The sequence below is a fragment of the Stegostoma tigrinum genome, chromosome 7 (genome assembly GCF_030684315.1).
Source record: "Stegostoma tigrinum isolate sSteTig4 chromosome 7, sSteTig4.hap1, whole genome shotgun sequence".
NCBI classification, from domain to species: Eukaryota; Metazoa; Chordata; class Chondrichthyes; order Orectolobiformes; family Stegostomatidae; genus Stegostoma; species Stegostoma tigrinum.
In genome coordinates, this window is record NC_081360.1 from 44,050,887 (window position 1) to 44,077,405 (window position 26,519).

Below are 26,519 nucleotides of genomic sequence, written 5' to 3' on the forward strand. Positions count from 1 at the left end.
TTGGTTTATGCTTAATGTCTTGCATATGCTAAGACACATCACAAATCTCTTTTGGGATGTTGAGGGTTAACAGTCCAAAATTTTGACTTTCTCTAGTCATCAATGATTTGGAACTCCATATCCTGTCATTGCATTGGGCCTTCAGAGAAAGTGGTCCTTTCTGCATGAGCATAGTGTCATCGTGTACCCGCAACTTCACTTTTGAGGACTTTGTTATTGGATTGCAATGTTGCACCATTTCTTCACACACCTGAGAAGGTAATGATGCTCCTGCTGCAGGCACATCTTTTCAGCAGTTACAGCCATTTACCATCTATTAACCTATCTGAACCAACCTGTTGTATGATGTGGAGTAATTCATCACAATCTTTGGTTGATATCTCTTCACTGGATATTTATCCCAGTTTCCTTATGGCTGAACACTTAGGTGAAAGATTATTCAACTTTTTACATGAAAATACTACTTTAGGGGGTGGGAGGAATTTGAACGGGCCATGGGACAGAATGACTCACCTAGGTCAGGCACACACATACCGATGAGACAGGAGGCCAATCTCAATGTTCTTGATATGGATTTAGCATACCTCACCGTCTCCATATTCCAAAGGGACTGACAGAACCGTTCACTTATAATCATAGGAGATGAAAGCAAAAGAAGGGATTGGGAAATCTGTCACATCTTACTTGACCAATGATTGCTGGTATACACAACCTCCTTTGGTCGCTTAGCTTGTCAATCAATATGATCAGCTGGCTGGATTGGCTGCTTTTGGTGTTGACCAATACAATTGACAGGCCATTTTGTTAGTGACCCCAGGCCCTGGTAAGCAGCATTATCTGCGGCTGTCTCTCCTGGACCCCGGAATATGTCTATTGTGGTATCAGCTCCCTCGAGCTGAGCAATGACCACTGTTAGAAATGGTCATGCAGCAGCTGCAGAAATGCTGTCTTTCTAACTGAGGGAGCAGCTTGTGGGAGCAGCTGGCACCCTAATGTTCTGATGGTCATATACTCCCTGGTTTCCTGCTACCCACTGTTGTGAAAGTGCCTCCCAATTTCAGCCCAGCAGTGAAACCTGCTGGGAATGAATAAGTGCAGCCTATAGATGAGTGGCATTCATAGATTTCATCAGCCACTAAGAAAACATTCTGTTCAGCTAGCTGACACTATGCATTCCATGCTTTGGCAAAAAGCTATTTTAATTCATCTTGTACTAACCGTTCAAAAATTCTGGCACATCAGGATACACAGGTAATCCCGCATGCATCAACTATATTTGTATGCTGCCCTACTGAAGTCCTCAGATGAGTTCTCATCACTTGTGCAACCTCACCCTCTGCAGATATCACGCCTCTGTGAATTTTTCCTTCATCCCTGACTGCAGGCCAGTCATATTCAGTGGTTCACCTCATGCAGATATTGCACAGAGGGGGTTACTGTGTCTGTTAGAATCCTTTAATTAAAGCTAAGCCTGCAATTAGCTTCCAGGCTTGGCCTCTCAAACAAACAAGACTTGTGTGGTCTGTTGTAACAAGGTGTAGAGCTGGATGAACACAGCGGGCCAAGCAGCATCAGAGGAGCCGGAAAGCTGACGTTTCGGGTCGAGACCCTTCTTCAGAAATGGGAGAGGGGAAGGGGATTCTGAAATAAATAGGGAAAGAGGGGGAGGCAGAAAAGAGATGGATAAAGGAGAAGATAGGTGGAGAGAAGACAGACAGGTCGAGGAGGCATGGTCTATTTTTTTCTTTTTAACACAAGCCATCCTAAAGTTTATCAGTCAGTTCCAGCTCATAACTCAAAATTGATAACAGAATGAAACAAAAGTAATGAAAGGCTTATAACATGTATATGAGGGATACTTATTGCAACAAAAATGAAGCGTTAGTTGTGATTGATGAAGAATGTCAGTAGGGCAGTGTAAAGAGGGCAGGGGATTTGAGCAGTGTGAGGTCAGTGGCTCATTTGGAAGGATATGCCATTCCGATTTGCATTCACTCACCTTGACCATTCATGTGATGTCATTGAATTTCTTACAGCATTGCACCCAGACTAGCAGTCAAACAAAGCTGGCATTGACAATAATGGCTATCTCTTCCTACTCCCTTCTCACTGTCTGCCTGGAAAGCCTTTTGACCTTTCGTGGATGGAGGATCTCCCTCCTGCCCATCTGCTACACCAAGGCCTCCAAAGCCATGCCTGAGAATATTGGAGCTTGCCCTTTACAATGTTGCACCAGATTCATTCTTGAGGTGGTTTTGCTTAACCATTTCCAGCACATGCCACAGCCAGAATACATTTTCCATTTGAAATTTACAGATTGACTTTAAGTAGCAGTTTCTGGTTTTAAACGGTGCAGGTCTTGTGTGAACCATTATGTAAATTAGCTGACAGCGTGAAGATTGCATGCTGCCTATACTGAAATTAAAAGATTTGGGTTATTCTCACCTTGTAATCCATATACCTATTTTTTGGTCTTATTCGCTTTTCCCACCAACATTGTTGCATATTACTTATTTAAAGTTATCAATTAGGAACGATTTTAAAACATGAGGACCAAACAATGTTTATGTTTATTTACATTATCAAGAAATAAAATATATTCTTTGGTGAATGTTGAAAGTGCAAGTAACATTTTTTAAGGAAACTCCATACACACTGAAGTTAAAAGGTTCTTAACTGTAATGTTTCTTCAACCAATGCTAGATGGAAACCAATGATTGTCAACTATCACCTGTAGATGCAAGCTTGCAAATAATGCATCAAACACTGGACAACCAAGAACAAGGAAACATGACTCTGGCATCGTTGAAATCTATTGTGGATTCGCCTGATGTGACAAAAGAAACCAGAGAGCCAAAGCAAATGTCTATGAGTGTCTCAAGTCATAATCAAGTTGTTGGACTACCCACAGAAGACATCCAAGCAAGAAAAGATAATGTGAAGAGCTGCAGTGAGACAGAGATATATATTCAGTGTTATACCACCACCTTGTCACAGCCATTTAGAACAAAGTCATTACAATCAAATTCAATATTTCCATCAACATATTCCACTGATTCTGAGAGAAGGGTTTTTGCCCTTCACCTCATACAAAATGCATCAAAAGATGCAAGACTTCTCCCAACTGCTCTTGGGAACAATTCAGAAATACTAATGCCAATTTCTACTAAAGATGAACAAATGGCCAAAGCAGAAAACAGGGGAGCATCAGATGGTCAAACAGAACTGCAAAATCATCCGTTGTCGTGCAATCACGTATGTACCCCCTAAAAATTTTCTTGAATTAGTAATGTTACAGAATACATAAATACTGAATCACTTGAACACATTTAGCATGTTTGATTTATAAATTAAAGAGAGCACTTAAATGGTTAATTATTTCAAAATATATTTACAATTAATGAAAAAACATCATTTATTGTGTTCGTTCACGTGGGCTCTACCTGAATAAATATTCTCAGCTTATTGTCTGCTGGTGCCTCATCACGAGCTGTTTCTTTGGAAATTTTATTTTTGTCTTCACTCTCCAGGGGCTGGACAAGGAGTAAGGTCTAAAATCTGTCTCAACTGCAATAGAAAACAAATCCAAGCTGCCCATTTTACTGAACCATCTACTAGGCATCCAGAATGCTGAGCTAACCATCCCTCTTTTATTTCGTTGTTATATAGACCGTTCCATGGAAACTTTGAACTGCTTGAGGGTTTGACAGTTGTATAATTTTATTTTGGTAGAAAGTAAAACACCTTTAACATAAACCATGCCAACTTGTTTCAAAGACTAATCTTAATCAAAGCATTGAACTTCAGCTGCTTTAGGAGATATTTGTTAGCGGTGACTTAAAAATCCTGGTAAAATATGTAGAGATAATGGGAACTGCAGATGCTGGAGAATCCAAGATAATAATGTGTGGAGCTGGATGAACACAGCAGGCCAAGCAGCATCTTAGGAGCACAAAAGCTGACATTTCGGGCCTAGACCCTTCGTCAGAGAGGGGGATGAGGAGAGGGTTCTGAAATAAATAGGGAGAGAGGGGGAGGCGGATCGAAGATGGATAGAGGAGAAGTTAGGTAGAGAGGAGACAGACAAGTTAAAGGGGCGGGGATGGAGCCTGTAGAGGAGTGTATAGGTGGGGAGGGGATAGGTCAGTCTGGGGAGGACGGACAGGTCAAGGGGGTGGGATGAGGTTAGTGGGTAGGAAATGGAGGTGTGGCTTGAGGTGGGAGGAGGGGATAGTTGAGCGGAAGAACAGGTTAGGGAGGCGGGGACGAGCTGGGCTGGTTTTGGGATACAGTGGGGGGAGGGGAGATTTTGAAGCTGGTGAAATCTGCCCGTAGGTTGCCGGAACAGCAACTCATTTAAGAGATAATGGGAACTGCAGATGCTGGAGATTCCAAGATAATAAAATGTGAGGCTGGATGAACACAGCAGGCCAAGCAGCATCTCAGGAGCACAAAAGCTGACGTTTCGGGCCTAGACCCTTCATCATCCCCCTCTCTGATGAAGGGTCTAGGCCCGAAACGTCAGCTTTTGTGCTCCTGAGATGCTGCTTGGCCTGCTGTGTTCATCCAGCCTCACAACTCATTTAAGAGTGTCAGTTAGCCTCCAGGCAGCAGGGCCTTCTGCAACTTTCCAAACAAACTTTATTTAGAGGAAGTGAGAAAGCCAATGGGATCTCCGCTTCACTGTTTCCTGCTCCATTAAATCCCCTCCCCTGTTTCTCAGCCCATTGTCAGGTAAATATTACACTAAACCTGAGGAATTTTAACACTGCAGGATGCCATTCAAGCCATCATACATATCCCACTCTTTGAAAGTCTCACTCATCCTCTCTTACTCTCTTGCATTCAAGTAAACACTGCTATCTAGATAATAACAAAATTCTCCTCATCTCATCCAAGTACCTCCGTTCCTGCTCTGTCCTTAACATTATATCATTTACCACACTTAGCCTCTTCTCATTCTCACAATGAACATGACTGCACTGTGCTAAATTTAACCTGGCATGTGTCTGCCTAGTTGAGGAGTTATTTTCTGCCCTCCTGAACTCAAAATGCTATCCTTATCAGTGATCACTACTTTGCTGAATTTTGTGTTATCTTTAAGCTTTGAAATCATTCTCAGTATACCAAGTCAGATCATTAAATGCTTCCATCCACTCTGAAAAGCAAACACGCCCGGCTACTACCTGATTTGATCCGCTAGTCAACTTTCTAATCATGCCACTACTGCTCCTTTAATCTCACAGGCTTTCAGTGTAACATTAAAGGCTTTATAATTTTGTGTTGATATGCTGGTGTCTTATAAAAGGTATTTTCTGTAAATAGAGATAGTAGGAACTGCAGATGCTGCAGGTGTAGCACTTTGCCTCTTTGACCTGTCTGTCTCCTCTCCGCCCATCTTTTCCTCTATCCATCTTCTATCTGCCTCCCCCTCTCTCCCTATTTATTTCAGAACCCCCTTCCCTTCCCCCATTTCTGAACAAGCATCTAGGCCTGAAACGTCAGCCTTCCTGCTCCTCTGATGCTGCTTGGCCTGCTGTGTTCATCCAGCTCTACACCTTGTTATCCCATTTTCTGTAACTAATTGTTTTCTGAAGTTTGTATAATTAACCTGTTAGTCAATTTCTTGTCTTTATTTGTTCTTGAGCCACTGAAATTAGCTGCAAACAACAAGTGCCCGTGTTTCCCCTGCCATTTGGTTCTGTGATGAGCGTTTTGTGAACTCCTGCTTTAATTATTCAAAAATTCAATGGTAGAATCTGCAGGCAAAATAATGAAACTCCATAGTATTGGGCAAGTTATCAAGGTGCCACCTAGTGGCACTACAGAAATGGTAGCATTACAGGAGAGCACGTTGCAGTAAATTTCAATACAATTTGTTTTTGTTTTTTTAAAGGAGCATTTAAATACCAACGTGGATGGATTACTGAAAAATCGAATCTCTGATTCAGTTCCAGAGGATCCATATTCACAGGAAGCTACAGAACTTTTCCATCCTTCCGCTGAAGGCAGCACAGTGACAGATGGAGATCTGCAAAATGATCTTTTAGTAGATGAAAACCAGTCTGTAGAAGAATATGAGTGCATGTCTCCTGATGACATTTCCTTGCCTCCACTTCCCGAGACGCCTGAATCGAACATGCTCCATTCTGAAACAGAAGTGGATAAAATGTCCAGATTAAGTTCCCACAGCCCATATGCTGGGTCTTTTAGTGGCCGACCACAAATGCAAGCAAACTACAGTCAAATGACTGACAGCTCTGATACACCAGCACCTGTTCGCACTGCTGATGCAGTCAATCACTCAAGATCACAAGTTCATAGTGGATTAGAAGGCAATTTTTCATCTCAGCCCAATCACAGCACTGAGCCCCGCACAAAATACAGATCCGAGTCTTCCTCTTTTATCCACAGCCCGCTGACAATTCCTGCACCCAATATTGTTTCGAGCACCCTTTCACATATCTTAAAATCCCAAACGGTAACTAATTCCTCAGCCTATGATTCCTTCTGTGAAGTGCATGAGACTCAGCTGCAGACTTATAATATGCATGAAAGTGTGACTGAGGCACAGGAGTTGCTGCATGATCATAATAGGAGCTGTCTTAGAAAAGAATTGAGTCCTAGCAGAAATAATTCACACGCTTCACCTGAGCCACTAACAGTGCCTCTCAGTGTAGTTAAGTCAGTGCATGATATGGGTCATCCAATGGATACTGCCATCCATGAGGAAATCAGACATGCATCAAGAAGCAGAGCCATGTGCAACCTGGCTAGCAACACACCCAACTTCTCCAAGCTCTTGTCCAATGTCAGTGTGGTAGAAGGTTCTCCTGTGACCTTGGAAATAGAAGTGACAGGATTCCCAGAACCAACATTGATGTGGTGGGTAACAAATAATAAACAACAATAATATAAATAGCTACAAGTCAAATTTCTTCTGTCTGGAAATATTTCATATAACATTAATATATATTTAGCATGAACTGTTACCATTGGTCAAATATTTTTATGTTATTATAGTCTAGCTCTAGACATAATACACTTTTTTCAGTAAGAAAACAAGAGAGATATTTTAAAGAAGTTTGAGAACTGAATGAGAGGCTTGAGAATTAATGACACACAAAAATAAATTAATTACGCAGTTCTAATCCTGCCAAAAACTATGTGTAAATTAGTTGAAAGGTGGATGCAGTTTAAACCCTTCCATTAACCATTAGGATAGAATGTTTCAGACTATCATAACTCAAACACACGAATAACATATTTAAACAGCAATTACCTTGCCTTAGCTGGCCACATATTACACTTACCGTGAGTGATAGTTTTCTGAGCAAAAGGAATGGAGGGATATGGTACAGGCATAGGAAGAGACAATGATCAGGAAGTCAATAAACTCCTGAAACTTGTCGTTGATAATGAAGCTGTTGGGTACAGGGAAGATGGGTTTCATAAGGGGATGTTTGGCAGTTGAAAAAGGAGCTGTGGGTTATCTTTGCATTCCTAAATGATCCTCATTAGTTTCGGCAGGATGTAGCAGGATTCCAAACTGTTTGAAGAGGTTCAACGAGATCTGCTGTGACAGATTAATTTATATGCATAATTTGTATTTTAGTCTGCATCTCATGAATAAACTGAGTGCAGGTGAGGACTTCACCAAGCAAATGGCCAGAGTGAGAGAGAAGGTAGAGACTTACTGGGAGAAATTGCAACAGAAATAGAGTTGAGGTAGTGATTTCCAGCCGCAAAATGGTTAAGGTAAATAAAGGGTCAAAGGTAGTTGGGAATTTGAATGTGTTGTTGGATCTGGAGGACAGTTTTTTTCCAGGGTGAATGCAGAAGTGAGAAGGGATGTGTGGATGCTAAGAAATGATGAGTGATGGCCCTTGATATGAAATGTAGATAATGAAGATAGCAATTGTGTAAGATGACAATATATGACTCCAGACCTACAGCAATGTGATTGACTCTGAACTGCCCTCTGGGTAATTAGGGATAGGCAATAAATGCTGCCTGATCAGTGATGCCCTCATCTGATTAATAAATATTTTTTAAAAAGCAGATCAAGAAGGGTGTGACCTCAGAGGACAGAGGACAAGGTAAGTAGGCACAGACTGAAGTTAGCAAGGATGACAAGTTGCAGTGCTAAGGTTAAAACAGAGAAGAATTGAGAATTCACATGAGTAACTTGTGTGGGGCTTAGCAGAGCTTTAGAAAAGTATTGTAGGGAAATTTATTTTGAAGTATTATGAGATATTCAGAACAGGAGAACGTATCAGGTACATAAAAATACAGACTGTAGTGGTATTTGATGAGTAGGCCCAAATACCATCATAACATTTTGGTGGGGCAGGTGATTATAATTGTGGGTTCAGTAGGAGAAACAATGCCAAGCTTTTATTAAGGGCAGGATATTAATGCAATCATCCAGTATAGGGTTATGGATATTATATCATTCTATATTTAATGCACATCAAGGAAACATGTTATGTAGCTGTCTTTGAAACCGCACAGCCTTTGCTTTGTATACACACTGTTATCTACAGTATTTTACACTGTGCAAGTGACAAGATTCATTTATGGAGACAAAAATAACACTGGATCATTCCATTCAGTAATCACTTATCAACACTGACAATTCCATGAAATGTTGAGGACTCATTATAACAGGAAAAGGAAAATTGTACTAAAATAGCACTGAAGGGTGCTATTTACTATTGATGGACACCATGTGTCCTCAGAAATCCTGATTCTCTGAGGTTTTAAGGTCCACTAGTTCTTATTACAATTGTGTTACTTTGGAAGATTGGAAAATTGATGCTGAATATTTTGTTGAATCTTTTTGACTTTGAGAAAGTAAGAACATCTGAAATAAAAGTAGAACATGTAGCATTTTGAGCCTGCTTCATCATGCAATAAGATTGTGGCTGATCTTCTATTCCAACTCCACTTTCCCATCCTAAAACCATGTCACTAGATTACCTTCATCCCCAAAAACCTGTCATTCTCAATTATATTTTACATTTAAACACATTGAATTATCTGCTGTGGATAATTCAAAAGATTCTCAACCCATTTAGTGAGTAAATTTCTCCAAAGTTTAGTCTTACATGGTCAGTCGCTTTTTATGAATGTATGACTCTGGTCTTGAACTTTGCAACGGAATCAACTTCTAGGTATTTATCATGTCAAATCTCTATGAATATGTTTAAATGTGATTATCTCTAATAATTCTATAGCCGTCATATCCTCAATCTTTTTTTACCAAAGGACAAACCTCTCATCAGAGACACTGCTAGACAGCACTGATTTCTACCCAACAGTGAGGAGAAAATTATTCAGGTATGTCCTGTCCACAAAAAGCAGGACAAAACCAACCCAGCCAATGACTGTCCCATCAGTCTAATCTCAATCATCAGTAAAGTGATGGAAGGTGTCATCAACAGTGCTATCGAGCAGCGCCTGCTCGGAAATAACCTGCTCAGTGATGTTCAGTTTGGGTTCTGCCAGGGCAAATCAGTTCCTGACCTCACTACAGCCTTGGTTCAAACATGGACAAAAGAGTTGAATTGCAGAGAGTGACAGCCCTTGACATCAAGGCTACATTTGACTAGATGTGGCTTCAAGGAGCTCTAGCAAAACTGGAATCAATGGAAATCAGAGAGAATACGCTCCTTTGGTGGAGTCATGACTGGCACATGGTTGTGGTTTTGGTTTTGGAGGTTAATCGTCTCAACTCCAAGACACTCCGGCAGGAGGTCCTCAGAGTCGAGTCCTAGACCCAACCATTTTCAGTTGCTTTATCATAAGGTCAGAAGTGGGGAAATTCACCAATTGTTGCACCATGTTTTGCATCATTCATGAATCCTCAGGTAAAGAAGTAGTCCAAGCCTAAATGCAGCAAGACCTGGACAAGATCCAAAGATGTTTGCACCAAAAAATGCCAGACAATGCCCATCTCCAACATGGTTGTTATCATCACTGAAATCCTCATTATCACCATCCTGGAGGTGGCAAATGATCAGAAACTGAACAAGACTAGCTATAGAAATTTAGTGGTTACAAGAACAGGTTGGAGGCTAGGAATCCTGCAGTGCAGAACTCATTTTCTGACTCTCTAGAGTATGTCCACCATTTACAATGTACAGTTCAGGCATTTGTTGGAATATTCCCCACTTGCCTGATGAGTGTAGTTGCAAGATCACTTAAAAAACTTACACTTTTTGGGACAAAGTAGCCCATATGATTGGCGCCTTATCTAAAAACATCCATTCCCTTTACTACTGAACCTCAGGAGCAGTAGTAGTTGCCATCTACAAGATCAACTGCAGAAATATGCCCAGGATCATGAGACAGAAACTTCCAAACTCTCAACCACTTCCATCTGGAAGGACAAGGGTATCTGATACATGGGAACATGCAAGTTCCCCTTCAAGTCTCTTACTGTCCTTACTTAGAATTATATTGCTGTTCCTTCAGTGCTGTTGGATGAAAATCCTGGAATTCCATACCTAATGGCATTGTGGGCTAACTAAGTACATGCACTGCAATAGTTCAATAAGGCAGCTCACCACCACCTTCTCAACTAGTGATGGACAATAAATGCTTCTACAGCCAATGATGCCCACATCCTATGAGTGAATTAAAAAAAAAAACAATCTGGCTAACTACATTGCAACCCTTCTAAGGCAAACATATCTTTCCTTAGGTATGGGACTGAATATGTCCATGCAAACCTGAAGAATTTACCTGTTCTACAGTTTTCTTATTGCTAAGTGCAATGGTCTCTTTTGTAAGATGTCAGGAATGCATGCATTTAAGAAAATCAGAGAAAGATCTAGAAGTGTTTTTTGGAATTTTATTACTTGCAGCGAGTTAGAATATGAAATTCCCATATTCTACTGTGCTGAATCATTAAATTTGGTCAATATCTGCTTGAAAAAAAATGTTAAAGCATGAGGAATGAGTGAGACGTGGAATAGAACATAATGGGAAAACCTTGTTTTTCAGTGCTTTACCATTCCATGCTCCTGTATATTTGTAAGCTTTAAAAATGTCTTCAAAAGCAAAATGTGTCCTTAGTCATTTAAGACTGTTGCTCATTCTTAGCAATATTTTGCCTTTATACTGAAAAACTTTTTACATAAAATTAATTTTTGGACATTCTCAAAAATACATTATGTGGTTTACTTAAAATGATGCTGGATGTTGCTTGACTTAAAATGCACTCTTTACTTTAGGTACAAGAATGGACAGAAGCTGACAACAGATCAGCATTTAAAAATTTCACAGAAGGAAGGCAAACACATTCTTTTCATTGAGAAGGTGTCTGATAAAGATGCTGGCATTTATGTTGTACGAGCTAATAATTCTAATGGTACTATCAGTTCCAGTGCTATCCTTCAAGTACAAGGTAACTGCAGTCTCAGATGTTTCCACACTGGTGATATAGATTGGTTCACTTGTCTTGGTTTGTTGTGTATCTTATACATTAGCTTGTTTCTTATGTATATCCTATTAATCTAACAATTGCATCTGTATGTCTCTGTTCCTGCCATCTGGCTGCCCATCAATGTGTGTTCTGTAATATCTCCACTTAACACAAATAGTGTTATTGTGAAATTTTGCTAATAACTTTAATAATGTTTTTGCTATCGACTATTTGGAAATTGATATTTCTTTAGTGTTGCTCATTTAAGGCACAAAATTAATATGCAGAAAATGCTAATATAATTCAATACTTTCCAGTAAAATACAAGTTTAATAACCCAACACATGAATAATTAACTAAAATATCACAATGATAAATAATAACTATCCAATAATAATGACATAAATGGAAATAAGTAAAAGAGCAATATTTATAAAATACTATAAAGAAATAATGATTTACATGGCCTGTTTCATTAATATCTTGAAATTCTTCATAGAAAAGCATTTTAAAAAGTTATAGTCAAATGTGAATTCTTTATTTACAATACCATTTCTTGCTTTTCAACATTTAATATTTTTTGAAAAAGAGGTGTTGCAAAAATGGTAAAATAGTAACTAAAAGATGGCACCGTGGTATTACACATTGGCAGTCTGATATATACTGATTCTCTGCCTGATCAGTTCCCAGTCTCAAAGATGTCTGTGGGAGAAGGTAGCAAGGAAAGACCGGGCACTTTCAACAATGAAAGAGAGAAAATTGGAAGGGAATTGCCCCAGATGGTATCTCCTGGGTGATATCACAACATAGTCTGAGTAGCCAAGCACAAAGCAGTATTTGCCAAGTTTGGACCATGCTCAGTCTGAGAATAATTCATAAATCTAGCAGAAAGAATGGGTAAGGACATAGCAGTAGTATCACACAATTTTAAAAAAATACACTTGTGGATAAAATTGTTATAGTAATATCTATGTGACCACAAACAAGGACTTATTATGTACAGTATTTCTGAACTGCTGTTCTTCTTATTTTCTCTCCATATCATTTAAAAACTATGACAAGGAAATAATTTCATAACAGTGGAAACAAAATGTATTCATGATAAATTACATTTCACTTTATCACTCATACTGTTGTGGCAGTAAATCACAAGCTACAATGTATTCATAACTCATAGTTTTCTTTGTTTTTCTTAAGACTGTTATACATATTTGGAATTAAGTACATTTCGTTGTCATTACCAACTTATTTGATTCTTCTTTATGGGTACCAATGAAATCTAAATTGATGGCAACACATGGGACTAGTGCAGCAAGCCTTTTTTACAACCAGACCAAGAATCAGTGAGGTTGCAATTACATGTTGATTGAGGAGCATGAAGTACAATGCCTACATGATGACTGACCATATTGCAGGTCAGAGTGGTGTCAACCATTAAGGAACATTGCACACACTTTGCTCCCGGACAGTTAGTTTTAGAGGCTTGGAGAAAATGGATCAGGGAGTTGATTCACTCAATATTCCATACATAATTTGGTCTCATACCAAGAGTCATACAACAGTTAGTACAAGCAGGACATCACTTGGCTTTAGTTTGCTTGGAAGTAAGATTGAGATTTGATTTAGTTGTACTGCATTATTCATATTAATTTGGTATTGAAACAACATGAAAATGGCATTTACAACTGAACCCTGAAATATTTTAGTGAATAGCATATGCCACAGTATTTTTTTAATAGCAAAACATAAATGCAATTCATAATATGATGTTTAGTTATGCATTGCTAGATTTTGACAGTTTAAATATAAATTGTTATGAATCCTGTATGGCTGATGATTCTATTATGATGTTTAATATATCTGAAGAATGTACATGAAATAAAATGCAATTTGGAAAAATAATAATTTCTTCAAGTTAAAAATGATTGATTGGATCAAACAGCTTTTACACAATATTTTCACAAACCATAAATGAAACGCTAAAGTAGCATATGAATGAAAACTCCTCAAATCCACCTTTATGAAAGCATACAATCATCAACTACAAACATTTGGGGCTACAGTGGTAAATATGTGGCCCAAGTAATTCAGAGTCAGGAGAGAAATTTTCTTAAATCTTTTGAAATGGTTTTAGAGATGGGTGACATAGGCAAATTTATGAAAAATTTGTTAGACTAGTTTGCCAACTATTTTTCATGACCTACTGTGATTCCAAGGATGAGCTGGGCTGGGCTCAGTGCTGGCAACAAATATGTCTGTGGCAGAAAGTGTCAATTAAGATAGTTAGGGGATCCATTCTCAGTCATGTTACCACACAAAGCCATTTTGGTAGTGTCACATGGAACTGAACTCTGTCAGTGCTCCGACTAGTCAGAGGCTGTGTTTGAGTTCAAGGATTCTTAATGCTTATGTGGAAACAAATTGCAAGGCTAATGCACTTACATGACAGAGACATTCCATAGCAGGAAATATGATATCTTGAAAAGCGATATTTTTAATAGGGCATCTGCACCCCTGATAATGAAAGCACTTCAGCTGCATTCTTGCTGCTTGTTCACCTAAGCAGTGCTGTTTTTGGTGGTACAGTGATAGCCGGAGTTGCAATGGTCCATGCTGCATCACCGTTCTCTTCCAGAATCTCCCCATCATCCCTATTTGGACAGTATGCCCAGAGAAGGGTTCCTAATTGGCTGGCTCACTAGGAATGTGTCAGAAGCATTGTTCTTGCTGTGAATGGGTTTAGACCTGAAAATGGTTCTGTGCACACAACATTTTCAAAGCCTGGAACATTTAGTACATTAAGGTTCTTGGATAATGCAATTCAGAAAATAATTGAATGTTGAAAAGTTAGAATTGTTTTTCTTCTGTATATTTAATGAATATTTTAGCTATTGTTCCTTTTGATTTCCCTCCTATTATTTTTGTATTCATTCATGGGATGCTGGCTAAATGGGAGCACGGTGGCTCAGTGGTTAGCACTGCAGCCTCACAGCGCCAGGGACCCGGGTTCGATTCCAGCCTCGGGTAACTGTCTGTGTGGAGTTTGGACGTTCTCCCCGTGGCTGCGTGGGTTTCCTCTGGGTACTCTGGTTTCCTCCCTCAGCCCAAAGATGTGCAGGCTAGGTGGATTGGCCATGCTAAATTGCCCGTAGTGTTCAGGGGTGTGTGAGGGGGATGGGTCTGGGTGGGATGCTACAAGGGGCTGTGTGGACTTGTTGGGCTGAAGGGCCTGTTTCCACACTGTAGGGAATCTAATCTAATCTAATCTAAACTAGCACTTATAACCCATTACTAATTGCCATAGAGAAGTTGATGGAAATCTGCCCTGTTGAATCGCTGCAATCCACATGGTGTAGGTACATCCACAGTGGTCTCAGGAAAGGAGTTGCAGGATTTTGAATAATTAACAATGAGGGAACACCAATATGGCGTGGCATATTTCCCTTCCTGGTATGGTGTCCAGAACAGTCAAACACCAGACAACGAGGGCCAGTTTCAGGCTTCTAGCATCTGAAGTGACATGCCTCTGAACATTAAGCCTGGTGCCTACGGCATTAACCCTGGAAGGTTCTGGTAACTATATTCACTTCTACCACACCTGTCATACAATTGCACAAGAAGGGCCCAGATGCACAATTAATGCAGTGAAAAGTGGAAGAGTGCCTGAGGATTGTTGCTTCAAGTCATGGCAGACCAGGTGCCACAAATCTCACTCGAGTAAAGACTTCAACTGGAAATGAGAAAATTCACCCATAGTTCTATGTCAGGTTGGTGTGTGACTTGGAGGGGATCTTACAGGTGGTGGTGTTTCTATGTATTTGCTACACTGTCCTTCTGAATGGTAGAGCGGACACTGGTTTGGAAGATGCTGTTGAAGGAGCCTGGGTGAATTACTGCAGCGCATCTTGCAAATACTGCTGCCAGCGTGCAGTGGCAGTGAAGAGAGTGAATGCTGAAGGTGGTCAATGTGGTGCCAGTCCATTTGGCTGCTCTCAGAAACAGAAGTTGCTGGAAAAGCTCAGCGGTCTGACAGTATCTGAGCAGAAAAAAAATCACAGTTAACATTTCAGGTCCGGTGACTCTTCCTCAGAATTGGTGAGCTGCTCTATCCAGAATTATGTCAACCTATATGACAGTTTCTGATCAACAGTAACCCCCAGAATGTTGACAGTTGGAGGCAATTTAGCTATGGGAACACCGAGGGGAGATGGTTGCATTCTCTTCTGTTGCAGACTGTAAGTGCCTGGCGCTTGTATGGTGCAGATATTACTGCATAATTATTAGCCCAAGCCCAGGTGTTATCTCGGAATTGCTACACATGGACATGGACTGCCTCGATATCTGAGGATTCAGAAGTAATTAGATTAGATTCCCTACAGTGTGGAAACAGGCCCTTCGGCCCAACAAGTCCACACTGCCCGTGAAGCATCCCACCCAGACTCATCCCCCTATAACCCACACACCTCTGAACACTATGGGCAATTTAGCATGGCCAATCCACTTAACCTGAGTAATGTTGAACATTAATCAGCAAACATGCTCACCTCTAATCTTATGATGGAGCAAAGGTAATTGATGAAACTGGTGCATATGATTGGACCTAAGACACTGCCCTGAGATGCTAAAGGTCTCTTGTGACACAGTAGTGGTCTCCCTCTCTCTGAGCCAGGGGATTTGGTTTCAAGTCCCACTCGCTCTAGATGCGGGTTATAATATCACTGTGCAGGTTGATGAGACTATATCTGTTCTGAGGGCGCATGTGGTGTAGAGGTAGTGTCTCTAGCTTCAGACCAGCAGCCCTGACTATCCCAGATATGTATTATAACACATATGAACAGTTTGACCAGAAAATACCCACCTTGAAATGTTTTTGTAGTGATGTCCTTGCGCTGAGATAATTATTCCTTGTCTATCTTCCTATAATTCTTCGAACCTGCATGTTTGCTTTGTTGATAGATAAGTTCATCACTAATCAGTTTCAATGCCCACAATGCTACTCTGGGACCACAAATCTGTCAAACCTTTTTCCCATTCAATCTTCTGTTTCCTTCAGCCACGCACTAATTTCAATATTGTTGCTGTCCTTCGTTTCTCACGCATTTCTCATAATAAAAAGAAAATATGATGACAGTAGGTTGAAAGAGAAAATAGAGCCTAATTATTATCATAATTATTAGTAAAAAGTGAAAAAAAATCTTTCTGTCGAACCACAAATAGTTGGAGTGGTCTGTCTTGTGGATCACTAGAACTGCGAGCCCTCTGATTGGCCAATAGTTTATTTTAGATTAGACGAGATTCCCTGTGTGGAAACAGGCCCTTCGGCCCAACAAGTCCACACCGCCCCTTGAAGCATCCCACCCAGACTCATCTCCTTATAGCCCACCCCTGAACACTAACGGCAATTTAGCATGGCCAATTCACATCACTTGCACATCTTTGGACTGTGGGAGGAAACCGGAGCACCTGGAGGAAACCCACGCAGACATGGGGAGAATGTGCAAACTCCACACAGACAGTCGCCCAAGGTGGGAATCGAACCCGTGTCCCTGGCGCTGTGAGGCTGCAGTGCTAACCACTGAGCCACCATGCCGCCCCAAAAGAGGCAGAATCTTCATGTTGAAGGCTTTGGAAATACTGGCAGCAGGCAGGTTGATTAATCTCTTTGGGATTTCCAGAAATGACTATGGTGGGGGTGGGAGGGATGGGCGTTCCTACCACCATAGCCATTCAAATAGCTTATCATATCTTTGTAACAAGAGCTAATTACCCAAGCTCACCTCACTATCCAGCTCTTGGCCACAGCCTTATAGGTTATAATCCTTCAAGCGCATATCTGAGCACTTTTTAAATGCAATAAAGATTTCTGCCTTTAGCACTCTTTTGGACTGTGATTTCCAGATACTCATCAACTGCTTACAAGTAATCTCCTTTAATTTTTCTATGAATTGCTGTAAAGCTGCACACGTGGATAATCTTTTTCAGACCTGACAAACAAACTGTAGATCACCTCAGTAGCCTTTCTAGTGCATTTACATCCTTCCTGTGATGTCAGATAGCCCTTCAGGTTTGCGGATGGCTTCTATTCTGGGGACAATGAGGTTCTATAGTAGCTGAATGATTTGATCCTTGAGCTGCAAACTCTGCCCATATGTGGGGCAGGTGTTAGAAAAAGAATCATACAATACCTACAGTGTGGAAACAGGCCATTTGGCCCAACAAGTCACACTGACTCTCCTAAGAGCATCCTAACCAGCACCATCCCCTACCGTTTCCATGTAACCATGCATTCCCCATGGCTAATACACCTAATCTACACACCCCTGAACACTACGGGCAATTTAGCATGACCAATCTAACTAACCTGCACATCTTTGGACTGTGGGAGGAAGCCAGAGCGCCCAGCAGACACCCGTGCAGACACAGGGAGTATGTGCAAACTTCACACAGACAGTTGCCCAAGAGTGGAAGCGAACCCGGGTCCCAGGCACTGTGAGGCAGTAGTGCTAACCACTGAGCCACCATGCCGCCCCGGTGTTTGAGGAGAATGCGGGCTCGTGGGTGGGTGGATGAGACACCTTGGATTCTGTGCACTGTTTCAACTGCTTGGGGTTGGCTTCCATGTGCTCCTCTTGGTGATGCTTGGAGTGGTTGGAGCCTTCGCAGGTGTTTCTTCCCCAGTTTATGCATTCTAAGGCAATTTACTCTGTGTCAGTGGGGTTGTTGCATTTGTTAAGAGATGCTTTAAGGTGTTTTTGTGGCGTTTCTCTGCCCTCCTAGTGATCAGTTACCATGCGGAGTTCAAAGTAGAGCACTTGTTTAGGGAATCGTATTGCATGTGGACAATGTGGCTACCCAGCACAATTAGCTTTGTGTGATCATTTCCTTGGTGCTAGGGATGTTGGCCTGGGAGAGGACACTCACAGCAGCACACTATCCTGCCAGTGGAAGTGTAGGATTTTGCAAATGCAGCACTGACGATCTCTCCAGGGATTTAAGGTGTCTGCTGTACATGGGGCATGTTTCTGTCACTGGAGACCATCGTTGCTTAGTAGACCATGAGCTTGGTGCTGAGTTTGAGGTCTCGGACTTTGAACACAGTTCCTCAGCCTTCCAAATGTTGTACTAGTGCATTGAAGTTGACATTAGATTTCATTGTCAATGCCTGCTAGCACTGAGAGGGGGGTCCTGAGGCAAAGGAAATGATCAATACTGTACACGGGTTTGTCGGTGAGTTTTGATGATCGGTGGTAGTATTATGTGGCATGAGTGGACTTGTAGAGACCTTTTGTTTTCCAGATATTTAGTCTGAAGTCCATTCTCCCAAATTCCTTGGTGAATGTGTTCACAGGGGTTTGTAGTTCAACATCTGAATATGTGCACGTGCAAGCATCATCTGCATCCTGTAGCTTGATGACAGAAGTTGAGATGATCTTGGTTCTGGTATGGAAGTGTCAAAGGTTGAACAGTTTATTGCTTGGCCTGTAGATTAGCTGTCTGGCAGGGAGCTTCACGGAGAAGGGGTGCAGTGTTGCAGCAAGCATGTTGGAGAAAAATGGTGTGATGACACAACACTGCTTGACCCAATTTGCAGCCATATTGGGTCTACAGTGGATCCATTGGTGAGGATCATGTCTTGCATGTCATCATGAAGCAGTGGAGAATATTGGTGAATTTCTGCTGGCAGCTGAATTTGAGGAGGATATTCCACAATTCCTTATGTTTGACAGAGTCAAAGGCCTTTGTGAGACGAAGATGACCATGTACAGGGGATGGTGCTGTTCCTTGCACTATTATAAGATTTGTTCCACATAGAAAATCTTGTCCGTTGTGCCTCTTGGCAGTTGGAAGGTGCGATGAAACTCGTGATGCAGCTTTTCAGCTTGGGGATGAGGCAATGGAGAAGAATTCTCACAATAACTTTTCCCATGTCAGACAGTAGGAAAATCCCTCTGTAATTTTCACAGCCGTACCTGTTTCCTTTCTTGAAGGTGGTCACAATTGGGGTGTCTCTGAAATCTGCCATCATGCTCTGCTCCTTCCAGATAAGGGTGGTGATTTTGAACTCTGATTTTGGCTAAATGGGTGTTTCATACAGTTTTAGAATAATCTCCTTGGTCTTATATTCTATGCCTCAGCTAGTGTCCCATATACTTTCTTAAGTACCATACCTACCTCTTCTGTTTGGTTCAGGCACTCTAAAAGCCTCTTATTTAATGCTACTCAGTATCCTACCATTTATGTGCATCTTCTTGATTTGTTTGTCCTCCCCCAATGCATTACATCCTGATTGAATTCCATTTGCCACTTTTCTGCTCACTCTATTCTCCAGTACATTGATATCTTCCTGCCATGTACAGCTTTCTTCCTCACTATCAATCGCACAGCATGTTGATATAAGCAAAACATTTTAAATTGTATTCCCTAAGCTTCAATGAAAGTTATAACAGGCAAAACACCAAGCTAGATAACATGGCGTGGAGCTGGATGAACACAGCAGGCCAAGCAGCATCAGAGGAGCACAAAAGCTGACGTTTCGGGTCCAGATCCTTCATCAGAGAGGGGGAAGGGGAAGGGGATTCTGAAATAAATCGGGAGAGAGGGGGAAGTGGATTGAAGATGGATAGGCATCACAATGTCACGTCTCATTGTCCCTCAGGCATCCCATGGTATTTTGTTTGCTATTTTGTGACATTCTTTTCCGGGCATACCAAATACATATAGGCAAATGTTATCTTCCCCTTCTGTCTCCCAACAATCCCCCGTTTTGGATTCTTGGTCAGCAGGACACTCCCTCAAATCCTCCACCTACTCCAGTGTTCTGACTGGTGATTTAGTGACCTAGGCTAAGCCTAGAACTACTTGCTGAATTTTTTTTAAAATTTCAAATGAATTCCCCTCCCTTTTCTCTTTAGGAATGCTTCAGCTGCAGCAGAGACTGGAATATATTCCCTATGCACTGTTAACACCAGCTGCATTACTTATAGTATTATCAGCTTTGGGAACTGTAATTGCCACTCTTCTCCCTAATTTCCACCAATTACACTGTGCTCTTGCTACGTAGTTGCTAGCAGAGACCTATAAACGGTCTTGCCATGCCATGTAGCTAAGTCTGCTAGTGCCCTTCCCCTTGTTGAAGTTGGTTGGCTCGCCGAGCTGGTTTCTTATTTCGCAGACGTTTCGTTACCATGCTGGGTAACATCCTCAGTGCAGCCTCCGATGAAGCATCGGTGTGTTTTCCCGCCTGGTTTTTAAACTCTGGGGTCTGTTGAGATGGATTGCCTCACTTCCAGTTTTCCTTCGTAGCGGAATTTATATGGGGTCGTGTTCAATATGTTTATTAGCAGCATGCTTCATGAAGTGCCAGGCTTCTAGGAATTCTCATGCCTGTCTCTGCCTAGCTTGTACCAGGATTTTGGTGTTGTCCCAGTCAAAATGGTGGTTCTCCTTGTCCATGTGGATTGAGATCAGTGAGTACTGGTCGTGTCTTTTTGTAGCCAGTTGTTGTCCATGTACTCTTGTTGTTAGAGAATAAAATGTGAGGCTGGATGAACACAGCAGGCCAAGCAGCATCTCAGGAGCACAAAAGCTGACGTTTCGGGCCTAGACCCTTCATCAGAGCCTCTCTGATGAAGGGTCCAGGCCCGAAACGTCAGCTTCTGTGCTCCTGAGATGCTGCTTGGCCTGCTGTGTTCATCCAGCCTCACATTTTATTGTCTTGGAATTCTCCAGCATCTGCAGTTCCCATTATCTCTGATACTCTTGTTGTTAGTTTCCTTCCCATTTCTCCGATGTCGTGTTTCTCACAGTTTCTTCAGGGGATCTTGTAGATGACATTGGGTCTGTCCATGGTGGGAAGTGGGTCTTTAGTTTGGGTGAGCAGTTGTCTTCCCCGTCCCCTTGTTAAAATCTGATAGTTCTTCATGATTAACCTTTCAACTCGAACCATTTTGACCTCCTCCTGGGCTACTCTTCTCAGGTTATTATCAGTGTTTAATGTACCATTCCAACAGGGACTGAGGACATAAAACCGCTGCATGTGAGTTGGAAGTTTCCCATCATAAGGGAGTCAGTGATCTGTAAGGAGAAAATATTGTTTCCACATTCCAAATCTCCAGAGAGAAACTTCATGCTTTCCACCAGAAAATGTTCCCAGACAGGAGAATTGCCTTAAAGGCTTTTCTAAGAAATCAAAGGTTCATCACAATGGCAAAAACAACACTGATGAGTTTCAGGGTACTACAAAAACAAATCTTGGAATACTGCAATTCAATGCACCATCTCATATGATTAACAAGAATGTATGTATCAAACACGGCAGGAGGCAGGGACACTAAATAATAGTATCATAGGTACTTGAACTTGGACTATAAATCAGTTAACAGAATGGCTTCCTTAACCTCACTAATAGTCCGGATTGGACAGCTTGATTCCTGAATTTCACAAGTAATTCTAGTAACTGGATGACATGATGCATTGGTCATCTGTTTCCCAGTCCTATCCTGTGTCATATATATTTAGGGGATTGTAGGAATGCATTCCTGTTGATGTGAGCCTTTGGGAACTTGTAAGCTGTGACTGCTCACTCTGGGGTGGTGTTTACAGTGATGATCTTCCAGACTGTCATGCCGCAGGAGATCGAACTGAATCACATAGTTAAAACAACAACTAGTTGCTCTCCTGTTGATTGATTGTGATTTATAAGGTTTCACCGATGACCAATGCTTACTTTCCAGCCATTTCTAAACACCTGCAGGTGTTATTGGTAGTTATTGTATTTTCCAGCCTCTGCCATCTCAGGGTGACCTAGGCCAGTCAGGAATTTCTTTACCATAACCTCTGTCCTAACTTTGGTGCAGCCATGGTGCTTTGTTTCCCTCACTACTTCCCTGGTTCATTATTTCCTGCTCCTCCTTTTTTAAGGAACTTAATTCCTTTAACTGTTCACACAGGACCACTCTAAGGCTATCTCCCAGTGATGGTACATCTTACTTACTGTGGTTCCCTTCAGGAGTCATTTAGCCCTTCTAGTTGTTACCTCAAATGTTGTTAGACTATTTGAACATTTTGGGGCTGCTCTTAGTGACGCTGACATTATTGGGAGAATATCTATCCATCCTTTTCCTTCTTGTTCTGTTGCTTTTCCTATGACAGACTTCAACATTCAGTTCATTCATCCTATAATTCCCAAACTCAGGAGATGGTACTGTGTTTGAAGCCTAACCTTTATCATTACCATAAGACTATAAGTCTATAAGGCCATAAGATATAGGGGTGGAAGCAAGGCCATTTGGCCCATTGAGAATACTCTGCCATTTAATCATGGCTGATGGGCATTTCAACTCCACTTACCCACACTCTCCCCGTAGCCCTTAATTCCTAGTGAGATCAAGAATTTATCAATCTCTGCCTTGAAGACATTTAACGTCCCGGCCTCCACAGCACTCTGTGGCAATGAATTCCACAGGCCCATCACCCTCTGGCTGAAGAAATGTCTCCTCATTTCTGTTCTAAATTGAGCCCCTCTAATTCTAAGGCTGTCCACAGGTCCTAGTATCCCTGCCTAACGGAAGCAACTTCCCAGCGTCCACCCTGTCGAAGCCATACATTATCTTGTAAGTTTCTGTTAGATCTCCCCTCAACCTTCTAAACTCTAATGAATATAATCCCAGGATCCTCAGCTGTTCATCGCATGTTAGGCCTACCATTCCAGGGATCATTCGTGTGAATTTCTGCTGGACACGCTCCAGGGCCAGTATGTCCTTCCCAAGGTGTGGGGCCCAAAATTGGACACTGTATTCTAAATGGGGCCTAACTAGAGCTTTATAAAGCCTCAGAAGCACATCGCTGCTTTTATATTCCAACCCTCTTGAGATAAATGACAAACGACATTACTTTCACTGTAAAGTGAGTCTTTTGATCTAAGTATATTTGGAGAGGCATTTCCTATCATGGTTTTACTACTTCTATCAGGTATTTTGCTACATTCAGGGTACAGCTGTCCCATTTGGAAACATTACCACCCATATGGTAAGATCACCCATGATTACTGGACAAGACATTACCCCTGCTACTGTGTACCCATACAAGCTCACTGTAGATTTTTCCAAGGATCCTGTAGTCCAAGCTGGTGGTTATTTTGACTTTGATTGACATTACCATAGTGTATTTCTTTGCCAGCAGATATTTTTGTTTTCAAATAGTCCCAGTAACACAATAGCAACCCATTGAAAATATATCATTTTTTCAAAAGAACTGTACTCCAATTCATTTGTATAATGTGCTTTCCAAGCATTTTCTTGGTCCTCAAATTTCATGTGAAGCCAAACAACTGTAATATTCAGTCATAAAGATTTAACAGTGATTTGATTCTTTTTCAATTATTTGAATTCATTGGACTATGATTTCAATTGTTGTTTTATTTCTTTTATTAACATTTATAAAACGTTAATTTGTCAAAATATAATAAAATTGAAGAAGTTGTTGTTAACGTTGACTTTGCTGTTTGATTTTATTGATACATTGCAGTTCCAACAACACTCAAAAAACTTGAGTTATGCAGGACAAAGCAGCCCAGTTGATTCACTCCCTTCTCCACCAATGCTCAGTTGCAACAGTGTGTGCCATCTACAAGATGCACTGCAGAAATTCATGAAAGATCCTTAGATAGCATCTTCCAAACCCATGACCACTACTATCAAGGAGAAGAAGGGCAGCAGGTACGTGGGAATACCATTGCCTGCAAGTTCCCCTCCAAGCTCCCCAGCATCTCGACTTGGAAATACATTGCCTTTCATTCTGTGTCTCTGGGGCAAAGTCCTAGAACTTTTCCGTAATGGCATTATGAATCTACATACAGCAAATGGACTCCAGTGGCGAGGAAGGAAGATCACAAACACCTTCCAAAGGGCAACTTAAAATAGGCAATAAATTCTGGCCCAGATAGTATTGCCCAAACTCTATGAATGAATTAAAAATTTACAGTTTTGGAGTATTCCTATTGGAGGCCTGGAAAATACCCACCACTATCTTGAAAATGATCTCAAAAATTAAAACTGTCAATTAATTAGTGTGAATACTGAATGTCTTTAGTTCCTTGCATTTCTAACACAAATGTAATAATTCTAAAAATAATCTATGATTTAAAATTTTCAGATTTAGACATCAAACGTGAGGATCACTCACATAGAGAAACATTACTAAATCTGTAGCACAAGAAGCTAAACCGCACCCACTTGAAAATATTTACATGTGATGGACAGGAAAGGGCAGCCCCAAGTGTGATGGGGACAAATATGCAGTTTGGAGCAGGTTGAAATTAATGCCAGACTTGCTCTATTTCTGCTACTATCGCACTTGATATTAGGCAGGATCAGGGACAATATTCCACCTCCTGAGTTCTTACTGTGTATGTAGATATGGAGAAACGTATATTCCATTCCTAGTTAAACTGATGTTAAATTAAATTCCAGCATAAAAGGAAGTTTGGACAAAAAAAATTCTAAACAGGCTTCAATTTTAGATCCTGCAGAACAATTTATCTGCATCAATGGCCTATTTTAGAATTCCTTCATATGTCCCTTGTATCTGAGTGGCCTGAAATTCAATACAAAGTTAGCATGAGTGATGGGTCAATATGCTCATAAATTTATTCAAGTCACTGCAGCTGTTTGAAATGTCAAATAAGTATGCAGAGATTGACAGACAGGAGCATTTGGAATAGTGGTTCACTGCAGGATTCACTGTTTGCAGAGATGACATAAACCTCTTTGGATGAGAGAAAAAGTTATCAAACGATTCAATGTAAAGTAACAAATAATATCTTCTGGTGACAAAGTGTGAACCTGGATGAACACAGCAGGCCAAGCAGCATCTCAGGAGCACAAAAGCTGACGTTTCGGCTTCTGCCTGGTTCAAAAGCACATTTTAAAAATGCCCGTGCTCATAATTCTTCCATAGTTTAATGAAATAGCCACCATTATCTTCAAATTCCTCCTTGGCCTCACCCTTCCACAGCTCTGAAATATTTTGCAGCCCCAAAACCTTTCAAGAAAATTGCATTAATCTGTGTCTGATTTTTAAAAAAAATTTATTTGTGATATTTGAGCATTTATTGAATATTCCCAGTTGTCCTTGAGAAGATGGTGGTGAGCTGACTTTTTAAAGTATTGCAGTCTTTGGAGTGTAGTGATGTCCACAGTGCTGTTAGGCAGAGACCAGGGATTTCCAGGATTTTGACCCAATGACAATGAGGGAACGGGGCTAATATTCCAAATCAGGATGGTGTGTGAATTGGAGGGAAACTGAAGTTGGTAATGTTCCCAAACATCTAAACGGTAGAGGTTGTGGATTTGGAAGGTGCTTTCGAAAGAGGCTTGGTAAGTTACTGCGCTGCATCCTATGTATGGTACTTATAGCTACCACCTTACATCAGGGCTGAAGGTAATGACTGTTAGGGGTGGTAGATGTGATGCAAATTAAGTTGCTTTGTTCTTGATGGTGTTGAGCATCTTGAGTGCTCTTGGAACTACAGTCATCCAGACAAATTGAGAGTATTACTTCATACTCTTGACTTGTGCTTTATGATGAAGCACAAAAAGTGGAGAAACAGGATGCAAGTTACTTGTCACATAATTCCCAGCCTCTCACCTGCTCCTCCAGCCACAGTACTAAGATAGCTGGTCCATTTCAATTTCTGGTCAATGATGGTAACCCACCGGATGTCGATAATCATAATAGGGCTTTCAGTGATGGGAAGGGCATTGAACATCCAAATTAGATTCTTGCTAGATGAAGGTGTTGTTTGCTGATGCTTGTGCAGTGCAAATAGTTTCATTTATCAGCCCAAGCCTAAATATTGTATAGGTCTTACACACATTTGAATGCCCTACCTGAGGAGTGCCAAACGTTTTGTACTGAACGGAAAACATCCTCATGTTTGATCTTATGATGGTGTTAATGTCATTGAGGAATCAGCTGAAGATATTTTGACCAAGGACACTACCCTGAGGCACTCCTGCTATGATGACCAGTGGCTGAGTTGATTGATCCCCAACTACTACAACCATCTTTAATTGTGTTAGATATGACT

General features: G+C 41.1%; 1 protein-coding gene across 1 annotated transcript in view; it reads left to right on the forward strand.

Moving 5' to 3' along the window:
* The window catches only part of ccdc141 (coiled-coil domain containing 141), a 137,038-nt gene extending 122,830 nt beyond the window's left edge, over positions 1-14,208 (forward strand). The window contains exons 23-26 of the mRNA XM_048535414.2: positions 2,704-3,255; positions 5,897-6,885; positions 11,241-11,413; positions 12,115-14,208. Coding sequence (XP_048391371.1) covers positions 2,704-3,255; positions 5,897-6,885; positions 11,241-11,413; positions 12,115-12,149 — 1,749 coding nt within the window. The 3' untranslated portion in view covers positions 12,150-14,208. The remainder of the gene's footprint in view (positions 1-2,703; positions 3,256-5,896; positions 6,886-11,240; positions 11,414-12,114) is intronic.
* Positions 14,209-26,519: the final 12,311 nt, after the last annotated feature.